General features: G+C 42.8%; 2 protein-coding genes and 1 non-coding gene across 7 annotated transcripts in view; 1 reads left to right on the forward strand and 2 right to left on the reverse strand.

The window, feature by feature from the left end:
- The window catches only part of WDHD1 (WD repeat and HMG-box DNA binding protein 1), a 201,087-nt gene extending 188,518 nt beyond the window's left edge, over positions 1–12,569 (reverse strand). For all 5 annotated transcript variants that reach the window (XM_063332400.1, XM_063332399.1, XM_063332402.1 and 2 more), the window contains exon 1: positions 12,565–12,569. The gene's annotated coding sequence lies outside the window, so the exon portion shown is untranslated. The remainder of the gene's footprint in view (positions 1–12,564) is intronic.
- TBPL2 (TATA-box binding protein like 2) lies at positions 2,730–12,538 on the reverse strand. Its single transcript, XM_063332923.1, has 7 exons — positions 12,488–12,538; positions 9,128–9,534; positions 8,024–8,111; positions 7,297–7,388; positions 6,239–6,406; positions 4,571–4,665; positions 2,730–2,809 (listed from the first exon to the last, which is right to left on the reverse strand). Exons 1-7 carry the CDS (start codon positions 12,536–12,538, stop codon positions 2,730–2,732), a joined length of 981 nt encoding a protein of 326 aa, XP_063188993.1.
- TRNAG-UCC (transfer RNA glycine (anticodon UCC)) lies at positions 12,385–12,456 on the forward strand. Its single transcript has one exon. It is a non-coding gene; the product is annotated as a tRNA-Gly (tRNA).
- Positions 12,570–12,789: the final 220 nt, after the last annotated feature.

The following is a 12,789-nucleotide window of genomic DNA, read 5'->3' on the forward strand; positions in this document are numbered from 1 at the left end:
AGCCTTAAGAAAAAAAAAAAAAAATAACGAACGTTTGGTTTTTCCGTCTCTCGGGCTCGGAGCCCGGCCGCCGGCAGCACCTGCCGGAGGAGAGAGGGCTGCCCCTGCTCGGCTCCCACAGGACAGGGGAGTGAGCAGCGGTGCAGGCCCTGCCCCACAGCTCCGCTGGGCCTGGTGAGGAGAGTGTGTGACTTTTTTTTTTCTTCCCTTTGCAACAGGTGAAGTGAAAAAAAAAACCCCAACCGCAGACAGCCTCCACGGCAGATCTGCCATCATCCTTACAACCATAGGCTGCAGGCTTTAATATTCTGCTTCATGGGGTGCTGGGTGTCCACATGAACCTCCTACAGGCATGGTGAGTCTGTAATCATAGAATGGTTTGCATTAGAAGGGACCTTAAAGATCATCCAGTGCCACCCTCTGCCTTGGGCAGGGACACCTCTCACTAGACCAGGCTGCTCAAAGCCCCATCCAGCCTGGCCTTGAACACCTCCAGGGATGGGGCATCCACAGCTTCCCTGGGCAACCTGGGCCAAGCTCACCACCCTCAGTGAGAAATTAAGCCAGAATTTTAGGGTTAAATAGATATGATCAGCTAGTATCTAGAAGCAGAGCACCAGTCCCGTGTCAGCATACAGTGGGAAATGCCAGGCAATTAGAGAGTCCACACAAACCAGAATAACTTAAAGCAATACCCTACTCTAAAAGAAACAAACAAAACAAACCCCAACAATGCTGCAGTTTAAAAAAAAAATTAAATATTCCAGCCTGTATTATTTCCCCTCCCTACTGTATTTAAGCGCTACACAACACTAGTATGAACTGCACTTTGTAGGTAGAACTAAAATAGTTGTTTTTAAGACAAGAGTTACCATAGCAAACATGAAGTTATCAGTAGCCCAGTGAAAAGGCACAGAGCCCATTTCTTATCTTTAAGACTTTACCCATACTTTTAAAGAGCATTAACTTTACTCATGGAATTGTGTAGCAAGCTCTTAATTAAGAAGCAATTTCTTGAAGAGGGCTCATTTTAGATAAACTTTTTCCAGCATCCCAATAAGAACAGGTTGTTTTTCACTTGCAAAAGATTATTGTAACTCAAAGCTTATCAGCTTTTACAGCTACAGTGCAAATAAGTCCAGCCCATAGCTGTGGAAAGTCTCCAGTGTTAGAAAACAAACAGAAAAGTAAGCCTCTGTTTAGAATAGATTTGAGTGTGGAAATCCACAGTTTGAAATCCACAAAGAAACTGATAACATAGTTAAGACCAGTTTATCATAAGGAAGTGCATGAAGTTTTTCAAACTTTTTTTCCAGAGCAGCAGACAGACAGTTATAAAAGCACTTGAGACGTGTTACAGGCACAAAAGTTGAAATCACATCCTCACTGAATCAGAAGTAAATTTATGACAGCAAAACTAAGCCCAACAAGACTATGACAACCTGTCCTGTATTAAGCCATTGCCTATGTTGTGTATTTCCATCAAGGACAGAGGTAGCTTATGGCCAGCTAGCCTTTTTTTTTTTTACTTGCACTTAAGTCATCTAACAGCAACCTCTAGTGGCTCAGGGATTTTCCTGACAAATCTGTTCCATCTTCAGGAGGAAATGAGGAGAGGACACAGAACAAACCCCAGCAGCACCAAAGCCCTGTTCTGGAAGAGACGGTTGCTTCCAGGGAATCATAGAAGGTACCAGGACAGTCAAGGGATAGTTTTTGCACTGTTCCCTGTTACATCACCAGGGTGGGCATGACACCTTTTGCAAAGGAAGCCTTGAGTTCACTTGGAGATAAAGAACCCCATTGCTTTAGCTGCAAAATTGCCAAGTTTTATGTAGTGCCATTGGCTGAGCTCTGCTTAAGCAATACAGATAATTAAGCCTTGAGCATCCAAGACTCTTTGTATTTTCCTCAAGTCTATTTTAAAGGCAGCTCCGAACCAACATGCTTTTGTCTCAGCCAAGCTACAAACTCCCATCATCTGAGGGGACTTCAGTAATAGAAGTGGGCACCATCTTGTTAAGATCTAATTTATGTCATGACAAATTAGATAATTTGCTTAGTTACCCCTCCACCCACAGAATTTCTAGGTATGTTCTAGCACTGTCAGGGGCCTTGAATGTCTTCTCTGTAGAAGGAGTACCAACATTCTAACACGTAAGAGTTTATCCAACCGGTAGGATCAGAGGGATTCATCAGATTCCTCTGCAATCACTGTCTTCAAAACACTGAAATCCACAGCTGGATTTTGCAAGCTATATTGTAGACAAAAATATATTTTGAGTTTAAACATGAAAATACAACACCACAGTAGCTAGGTTTTGGTACACTGAGGATTTTGTAAAGTTCAAAAAGCTGAGGATTTTGATAAAGCTAGTCTGAAGTGCAGTGTTGATTCACCTGTTCAACAGGGGAAGAGACACACACTGTTTCTGTTACAAAATACTTAAGTGTCACCTTAATACACATTCTATTAAAAGTACATTCATTTGGCAAATTTTTCAGCTTGACAGGAGTTGTCAGAACTCAAGTGGATTACAGGCAGCTAATCTAAAAGCTAAAAACCATTTCACAAACTATAGAAAGGCATCGGCATTTATAGCATTCAGAATAGCATCATTCGCTTAGTAATCCACAGCGGTGCAATTGGGTCCAGGAATACCCTTGCTTGCATTCCATACACAGTAATACAAACTCATGTATTATTCTTAGTTGCTTTATGGGCCGTGTTATGATGCCTTCTTGAAACCTTTTAGAATGGGGTAGATGTTCTCAAATGCCTCATAGATTTCGGAACGCTCTTTTGCTCCTAGAAAGACATTTAGGAAAAAACAGGTTTAAGAATTAGGAGAGTGTTGAGAATAACTGAATGCAACAAGCCTAATGATAAAACTACAAACCATGAAGAAACACAGGAGTTTAAGAGGAGCTTACTATTGGTTTAAGGCAGAATTTCTATCATACTTCTGCCACCTCACAAAGAACAATTTCTAGCCTGTTTTGCTTTAAGACTAGACAAGTTTTGCTTAATCTGTGGAACCAACAGGAGTTGGCTACTCTTGACAGGTGAGAAAGCATTGGCTTTGAAAAGAAAAAAAACACAAAACAAGGCAACTGAGAACCATGGTGTTACCTGCTTAACAGTAACAGCGCTGCCTGTTGATAAAGTGGAAAGATAGAAACAAGAAGTGAAGGGCATTTATTCCAATACATCCAAGTTGATCTACAGTTTGAGAACTCCCCTTCTCTGGTTCTGAGAAGCTTTTTTATTTTTAAGCTTTGTTAGGTCATCTGCAATTTCAAAGACAGCCTTTTCCACTTTACTGCAAGCAAATCTTTAATACCGAGTCTTGTATGCTGTGTTGCACCAGGCAGGACTGTTCCTTCACAGTGACACTACTCTGCCATGCTAGTGCAACAAACATTAGCTACAAAAACCAGAATTTAAATGAACTAGCAGTAGGATTAAGTGGCACTCAGGAAGAATGCCTAAACCTTTTCCTCAGAACACACTTGGACATGACTAATTCATGTGCATTACTACAACTTTTACTTTCAAAAAATAAAGTTACTTTCAAGTTTCTTTCCTGATGAGGGGAAAAAATAAAACAACTTTGCAGCTCAGCAAATTCAGTTTTGTCATTGCAGTTGGGCGCAGTGTTCACAGACAAGGACTTACCTTAGTGCTTTTGGGCCTGCTGCACACTCAAGGGTATTGCAATTAGTGTACCCAAAAATGCAACCATCAGTGGAATAGAACTGGCCAGTATGATTTTACTGGACCCAAGAAGGTGGAAAGCATTTAAGTTTGTACTGAGTGCCCCACTCTTCAGTTAGCTGAGCTCATTTGTGATGCGTGAGAATTTCTGGCTAAAGGCAGGCGCTTCTCTTTTGTCTTTCACATACCTCAAAGCTGTGTTGTGAATATACATACAGCATTCGGGTCCTCTGGGAACAAGTACCATTTATCTTTCAGTACATCTGAATAAAAGTATTTTCATGATCTTTACAAAAGAGTGTGTTAGGAAATTAAACTTTTTTACATGGGATCTGAGGTACCAGTATCTCCTGAGCACACTTAGCAAGCCTTTTGCCTCGTGAGTGTTTTGCCAAGCAGTCTGGAACAAGTTCTTAGATCTCCACCCTTTCCTCTAATAATCCCTACTAAATGTTGTCAGTGAAGTGTTTTAAGAAGTTTGCTTCCTGTCCAAGCAATTTTAAATTGCTTATTGTGGTATTCATCTTTAAGTGATTGAGTAGTTACTAGCATGTCAGCATCCTGTTGGGATTCTGCAGATAGACTTCCATGTTGTTAAACTTCAATATCTTTATCTTATTTAAAGCATAATGCCACGTGTCTGAGACACTATATGAAGCACTATGAGATTCTAGTGCAACAATACTGACATTGTTATCTGCAGAAAACACAGACAAGCAGCAGTAGGCATTACAAAGATTGCTGAGTGGCTTTACTGTGGCACAATACTAGTTTAGCTAATGTTCAGTTTAAATGCTTTCGCAGCAGATGTGGTAGCACTTGATTACAAATGTACAGAGGGAGACCACTTACCAGTCAGTACAACTTTTCCAGACACAAAGATAAGCAGCACTATCCTTGGTTTGACCATCCTATAAATAAGGCCAGGAAATAGTTCAGGTTCATAGCTGTTTCAAAGCAAGCAGGTAAGATTAGTAAAATGCAAATACTGTTTCAGTGTTTCATGCGTAAAGTGCTCTTTAATTATACTTACAATAGAGTAATTAAACACACAGATTTTAGCTAGCTACCCAGAGAAAGGCAGGTCAGGTTTTAGACATCAAGAGAAACATGGTAATCCCAGCTGGAGCTGGTAGGAGTTCTTCATGCTTACTTTTAAAGATTTCTGAGCCACTTCTGAGTGCGATTTTTCCGTAGCATTGAAACTATTATTGTAATCCCCAAACAGCACCCAAATCCTTCTTAGTCTGCAAAGAGCCCTTATCAGGAAACATCTTGTGCAACTAAGGCAAGATGACAGCCAAGTGAATCTTTAATATATATTTAGTCTGCAAATTAAATGCAAAATATTAGATGCAGTGCTAATAAAAGACACAACTGAATTTTGATTTTATCAGTGCTGAAGTCTTCGTCCTTTCCTCAGTGATGGCAATAAGTAGTTAAGAACAAGCCCATCTCAAAGGCACAGCATGCCCATCAATAAATTGATTAATTAATCAGTTAAATTGACGGCTAGTAGGCATCCAGCGATATCCCAGAAACACACTATACTTTTGGTTCTGTATTTTGCAGTCTGGCTTCATGGCTGATGGTGAGAAACCTTATCCTTGCAGATCGGCATCTGGTTTGCCGGGAGTTAAGAGGCCGCTAAGTATTAAAGGTTCACAATGGAGCAAAGGCATAGACCAGGTTCAAGTAGCTTAAGAGCTGCTCCAATTAAACCTGAAGTACTTAATCGAGACTGGTTATTTTCCTGTGGAAAACTACAGTGAAGAAAAATACTCACTAAGGTTTGATATTGCACTTGGCAATAACAGGAGACTAGTAGAATTGTGATCACCAGCACTGCTTAGATTAAGGAAAAATCTCTGGTGCATGTTGCTGTTATGCAGCGACACTGAAGATTGTGTCAGCAATATTCACAGTTAAAGAAAGCTTTTACAAAAGATAATATCTTCATTAACCAACTGAGCAAAGAACACAGGAGCTTCTTGCAGTTCTTCAGCCTTTCTTCTTAACCAGATCTGATTTACCCCAGAAGTGATTGAACACTCATGTACTATGCTGTCAGTTGCAGGGTTTCTAAAGCCTGTGTTTATGGTGTCCCTGCAAGGGGAGAGCTGTGAACAACACACAGGAGGGCAATTTAGAAGAGCCCTTCACTGTTGAATTGTGTCAGTCGTGGTTTCAAGCATTGGAAGCTTTAGTGCTAGTTTGCTGTTCATCATCCTGGCAATTAAGCAGGGGGTTGTTTTGGCTTGTGCCCCACTCAGAACAGGAGTTATTGCAGAAAATAAACTTTACTATCTTTATTGTAACACATGGCATCTACAGCCACTTCACACTTGCTGAACCAGCAAGCACATTTTTTGCTCACCAAAAGACATCCTTGATATTCAGTGTCCAATTAATTATTACCCTGTTTTCCCAGGCTCATGCAGCCTCAGGATTGCGTCTGTTTGCAGCTTACAAAGACACTGCTCCAAGTTGCATGGGGTTGTACCTCTGACTTCCACATACCTGCTGAACTGCTGGTGAGTGAGAACCAAGCCTTCCAGCCGGATGGGGAACCTCACGTCACAGCTCCCGACCATATTTTGTATCTTGAAGTCCAGGAACTTGGCAGGGAACCCAAGCTTCTGCACCACGCGTGCATACTTCCTGGCCGCAAGCCGTGATTGCTCTTCACTGAAGGAAGAGCAGAAGGGGAAAAACAGCTTCGATTAGTGCTCTCTTCTGCTCTCAAGGTGGAAGTTAGTTTGGAGCCACTACCATGCTAATCTGTCCTCCAGAAAAAGACCTGCTACTGCTCAAAATAGCAAGTCTCTCTCCCCAGAACTATTTCAGTGATCTAAAAGGGAAAAGGCAATTTGTCATTCACTTTCCTGTGGTCTATCTGAGCACACTGGAGCATGTTCTGTCACCCAGGAGTTTCCCCTCTCTTTAGGGGTTTCTCAGTTCCTTAAAACAGCTTCTCAGGGCTGATCCAAGAGGTAGACTGCAGACACCAGGACAATCATCTAGCTAGTTTGGGATGGTGGTAGGGGTTGGAGAAGAGGTCTCGAGCTGTATGTTTATGCATTCTCATTGGCAGTTTAGGGACATAAAAAAAATAAAATCAAGGGAGCTGCTGAACCTAAGGAAAAGAGCTTCAAAGTACAGAAATAATCTTTGCTTTCCTCCAGTTCCCATTTTCTCGAGGCAGATGTGTTAACTAGTGAGCACAGACACTGAAGAGAGACTTGACAGACACAAGTTATGTCCTAACTCACTTTAAAGTCGGTGAGAAATGCAAATAACCCCTTAACAAGTCATGGCATTTTAGCAGCATTTCTGCTAGTGTCTGCTCAGCTCCATCTATATTCAGGGACAGAAGCACACAATTCAGTAATTACTAAACTGCCATCATGAAGAGAAAGCTAGACATTTTTTGATACCAGTGCTTCATTTTTTTCCCTTGCAATTATGACAGCCCTTTGCTAGATAATTTAAACAGGGTTTTCTGACATTCTTCATCAGAATATAGGCATAGCTGCAAGACCCAGACCTTTAGAGGGAAGGAAAAATAAAAAAGTTACCTTTTTGCTCCTGTGCAGACCATTTTTCCTGAACTGAAGATTAGGGCTGTTGTTCGTGGCTCCCTGATTCTCATGATCACAGCAGCAAACCTCTACAAATTCAAAGGAAGACCTCGCAGTCCAGCTGAGGAATTTAGCTGGTGCTGTATCACTGTTCATTCTTTCAAGAATTGTCACTTTCAAAGCTCAATACAGCATGCATTTGCTTTGCATAAGCGTTCATTTACCACCCTGAAGTTATTTTCCACCCACTTAGGACTATGGGGCTTAAAACTACAGTCACAGGACCACTACCTCGTCCCTTACAGAAACCCAGTCTATTCCCAGTAAGTTTCTGCAGTCTAGGCCACTTGTTAGAAGTGTCACATAATACCACTCTGACTCCAGTAATTCTCTTCAATTCAAACAGGAGTTTTAACCCCCCCTAGTCAGGGCTGCTTGAGCCCTTTCAGCTGGAGGTAGCTGGCCCAGGTGGGAGGGTTCATCTAATTTCTTAAACAGCTTGGTAATTGCTAGGGTTTTATTCAAAGAAAAAAATAAAATTCTTATGGTCCCCTGTGTTTCTTTTAATTTAACAGGCCCAAATTGCAGAATTTTATGACTTTCCCCTGTGGGTCAAACCAGTGCTATTAGAAGAGGGACAAAGCTCATGGTGAATTTGTATATTAGAATCCAGCAGCACCAAGAAAGGGGAGTGCAAGTAAAGCTTTGAGTCCTTAAGATTTACCTTTGGGTTATACTCTGCATTTCTGGCATGCAGAGCTATGTTCTTCAGATCTAGTTTACAAGCCAAGTTTACAGTCGACACTATATTCCTGAGGAATGAGAGGGGAATTTTGTTATTGCAAAAGCAATCCACTGCAGACCCAACCCCCAACATTATTAGCTTAATGAGAAGTCACACTCCAATTAATAATTGCCATCAACTAATTTCCTGTCTACCTCTTTCCCACTCTAGCATTAAGCTACTTCTGGCAAAACTTGAGTAATTCAATACCAAAATTACAGTTTCTCACAGGAGGAGATATAACAAGGTATGAAATTATTAGTCCCTGAGCACTGAATTTGTGTGTCTTCCAAGAACTACATCACTGAAGCCTTTCACAGCTTTGAATTGAGCCACTACTGAGTGTTTACAGAGTCCCTACAGCACTCTTGAAGTAGATAAGAGTAGTTTATACCTGTAGAGAATGACATACTCCATCATTGCTCTAGCCTAGACAGGACAAGATCTTTTAACAAGGCCAGAATTTCTCTCACTTCTTTTCATGCCCCTTTCCCTTGCTCAGTTCAGACTCTTTCTGTGCTCAGAAAAGCAGACTGACATCTTTAAACCTCTTTGAGTCTGCCATTATCCTTAACATTCTCCTTGCTGGAAGAAATCCTCCTTTTCAAGTATTTTTGTCATTTCGTCCTGTGGAATGAAGTAGCTAGCAGTACATACTCTATATAAATAGTTTCTACCAAACATTTCTCCCATGGAGAGACTTCATCTCCTGTCTCCCAGAAGAAACTTTTCCCCCTTAACAAGCCAGAGGCATTTTGGGTACTCACTCAGCATGTTTATCAGGTCCACTCTCCCCCGTTTTGCTAAGCTGGGTGTTGTTCTGTGCCACTTTATGTTGCACAGGATCCAGTTGCCTTCCAATATTGGCAGTCCATTTGCTCCACCTCTCCTCAAAGAGGAACAGCTGCCCGTCTAGTCTTTTATGTGGCCTTATTTAAGGCCAAACCATGCTTGCCACATTCTTTGAGAATTCAGAGCATTACCTTGCAGTTTAAGCAAAACTATTACTATTATATATGCTACATATATAATACATTAACTCACTGTAACTGAGGAACTATGCCAGAGCTTTCCGATGCGGGTGTCACCGGTGTCATAGGAGTCATTGGTGTCAGAGGAGGACATGTGCCAGATGCTTCAGGGGACGGTCGAGTTGTATCTGGACATGACAAGCTGCTTTCATCCATGAAGATACCACTCTCCTCATTTCTTGATATTGACCCATCAAGCTCTTTTTGCATTTCATGGCCATCTTCAGATAAATTTTGTTCTTTGTTATCTTGGGTAATATCTGGAAGAAAGCTGAGGTCCACAGAGGAGAAGTCTGTAGGAAGTTCTTTGGGCTGATTAAGTTGAGAACCAAACAACACATCTTCAGTTGTTTGAATTGGAAGGTCTACATCATAAGGGCTCATGGGAGAAAACAGCTGAGGACTACTAGAAAGGTCATCCTGGAATTAAGAAAAAGTGTCATTAAGGATCTTGTATTAAAACATTTACTTTAACTGTGATACTACATTAGGATTAATCTTCAATGTGGAAGTTTCAATCTTTTTTCCCCCCCCTCCATACATATTATAGCAAAGAATAGTCTTAAGATTTGAAAGTGCATCCTCTGCTTGTCTGTCAGCATATAAAAATCCAGATAACTTCTATAGTAGAAATATGCATTTTCCCCCCACACCTCAGAGGCAGTCTGGAGTACTCCTGTAATACCACAAACAGCGAAATACTGTGAACCTTCCGCAGTGACTGGAGGAACAATGCTGGCCCTTTGCCCTTCACAGCCATTGTCGTGCCTCAGTTACACACGTAACCAACATAATTGCTCGTGAGTTTTTCCAAGGAAGACAGCTGGCATTTTCTGGATGGATTTAGCTCCCACTCACTATATTACTAGCTCCTCTCCCTGCTACCAGGAGACAGTGTCAGTGTTGTGTTGGATTTGTGCAACAGAGGGCAGCAGCTCACAGAATCCCGAGCAGTTTATTCTTTTCAGCTGCTGGAGGTCACCAGCTTAATTTAAGTGAGACAGAGTCAGCAAATCCAGCATCCATTCCCAGATCAAGCATGCGACATATCTGCAAGCAAGGTCCTGCATACTAATATCCTTCTTTATCAGCTGTTTATTATTAAAAGCTATTTAAAAGGCATCATAATATGATGAGGCAAGAGTTTAGGGAAGGATTTATTCCCTTCTCCATTAGGGCATAAACCTCTAGTTAGTAGAGAGCTTCTTCCCAGAAGGCGGTTTCTGCCAACGCCCACAGCAGGTGACAGCTTGGACTACATGATCCATACAAGGGGTTTTGTGTTCATTTAGGCATTTTTGGGCTGGAGAGCCAAAAGGACTTGAGAAGTCCGAGCACAAATCAGAACAGGGAACCATGCACAAGACTGAGGCCCTGGAGTTGGCAGCTCCTGCCCGAGCTCCAGTGGGAGCAGGGTTTCCAGATCAATGCTTTCCAGCCCTGAGCCAGGGCTGCTCCGTGTTCTGCGCTAATCAGCTCACTTAGCAACGCAGCCATGCACACAGGCAGATCTCTGCTCCTACTTACTCTGCAGTATATTTGCCTGGAGACACTTCGAAAACTCTTACTAAGTGACAAATCCTCCCAGAGAACCCTTTCTAGCTTGAATAAGTTTATCTCTGAAAGCATCATGAACACCTAAGTTCAAAATTGTTTCCAAAACTGACTTATAGGTGCAGAGCCCCATATGAGATCGGCTGGGGCAGGGTGCTACTGAATAAGACTGGGTACTCCTTAACCCCTTGGCTCTTTGGAAGGCAGGATCCAAGAGCACTGTCTGAGAATTAAGAGATCAGATACAAAGGTATTAGCAGTTACAAATAACAATATACTATGGAATAACTAAAATACATCTGTTTTAAACAGATATTTTTCAAGTTTGCAACAGAGGAAGGCAGGCACAGTCTCTGCAAGACCTCCAGTGGGCTAAGGCTTAGCTGTACAGGAGCTAATTTTTGTATTAATTATGATGCAGAGAAAATGGTACAAAAAAGCCGCATCACTGCGAGCCTGTAGGACTGCTCACACATCATGCTAAGGGGCATCAGAGAGTGCAATATATATAACAGTCAAAACTCTCCCCCCCCCCCCCAGTTTGTGGCACAGCTCAAAGGAAGAAGCTGATGGATAAATGAGTGGTATATGAGGCTGGAAGTATTAAACAGCTGTAAAACAAGTAAAAAAAAAAGTAACAGAAAGGGAACCACATAGAGTAGGTAGAAACAGAAAGCAAATCTTCTTTTCTTATCAGGTTTACATATAACTAGTTTGGAATAAAGCCCTTACAGGGTTAAGCGCTGGGGAAAATTGCCTTCTTAGGCAGATGCTCAGAGGCTGTGAAAGGGGGCACAAGACCATGTTTATATTGGGCTGGCTGCCAGGGGTTATTGCTATAGACTCGAGGTTAATTAACTTCACTGAAGGCCCCATCAACAGCATAGCTTTGGACATCTCCCAGCAGCTCCAGCAAGGAGATTTCACACATAGATCCTGCCTGAGATCACTAAGTTTGGGGCAGCTTGAGGGGAAACAGGCATTTTCACTTCCACTGGAGTAATTCCTGCAACCCAGGTACACATAAATCAAATCCAGCTGCTTTAAACAACTGGCTTGGATTTTTTTTTTCCTTTCTGCAGTGATCTCTCACAAATCTGCTATTATCAAGTATCCCAGCAAGTCTGAAACACAAAAAGCTCTGTAGCATTTGTAAAACCCTGGTTATACCTCATCACATTATGTACTTTATGGGGCCATGTTCTGAGGGCTTTACTAAATGTCTCTGGATTTAAGCAGCCCATTTTCTGAGCTGAAAAAGTAGTTTACAACAGGATGCAGAAGAAGGAGTTGTGTTCCCTGGGTGAAGATGATGCCCAGCTGAGAAACCCTGCCCTCTACTAGTTCCTCACCCTGTGGTCTCTCCAACCACCTGAGCCCAGGAAGACTATTCTAAATACCAGGAAAAAGAATTTTTTTGCAAGTATTTCCCAACCAGCATGAAGAGATCCAAGCCCCCTTCTCCCTCAGTACCAACACACCCCACTACGCAGGCTGTCCCTCGCAGAGGGCGAGTTTGAACACAAGCAGTGCTCCTCTCGCAGCACTTGAGGACAACCTCCCCCAGCAGCTCTGGACCATTATAGCTCAGTAGTCCCCTACTCAGGCCCGGGCTGGAGATGGTAGCCAAGCCACCTGGGACACAAAAAATCCGCGGACGACAGAGCCCTGGGGCCACCGTACTTGAGACGCGGACGGAAAAGATTGTACTGCGCGGCGTTGGTGGTATAGTGGTGAGCATAGCTGCCTTCCAAGCAGTTGACCCGGGTTCGATTCCCGGCCAACGCAGCTTTTTTCTTCCCCCCCTCCCCCTTTTTACCTGCCCGCCGCAACGCTCCAGGTACTGCTCCAGCGGCGAGATACCATCCATGAGCACAAGCAACCCCCCGACACCCCCTCGGCCCCGCTTTTATCCCCGAGGGGGCGGTACCGGGGGCAGGTGCAGCTCATCAGGGAGCGGAGCCCAGTGCAGCTGGTTTTAAATAGGCGAGGGCTGCGGGTCCCTCTGGGCTGCGATTTTTACCCCCATCAAACAGCCTCTAAGCCTTTCACCTGCCCTTGGCAGGGCTGTCCACAGGGATTTGCTCCATCCTGGGGGAAGCCTAGAGAAATCAGGGGGTT

The sequence above is a fragment of the Chroicocephalus ridibundus genome, chromosome 4, assembly GCF_963924245.1.
Source record: "Chroicocephalus ridibundus chromosome 4, bChrRid1.1, whole genome shotgun sequence".
Taxonomy (NCBI): domain Eukaryota; kingdom Metazoa; phylum Chordata; class Aves; order Charadriiformes; family Laridae; genus Chroicocephalus; species Chroicocephalus ridibundus.

Bases quoted from the DNA above. Each gene is read 5' to 3' on its own strand.
- TBPL2 (XM_063332923.1), bottom strand. From the start codon at position 12,538: ATGGATGGTATCTCGCCGCTGGAGCAGTACCTGGAGCGTTGCGGCGGG. The intron at 4,666-6,238 runs GTATGTGGAAGT...GCTTTGAAACAG, and splicing joins ACTCACCAGCAGTTCAGCAG to CTATGAACCTGAACTATTTC. The intron at 2,810-4,570 runs GTAAGTGGTCTC...ATGTCTTTCTAG, and splicing joins TGGAAAAGTTGTACTGACTG to GAGCAAAAGAGCGTTCCGAA.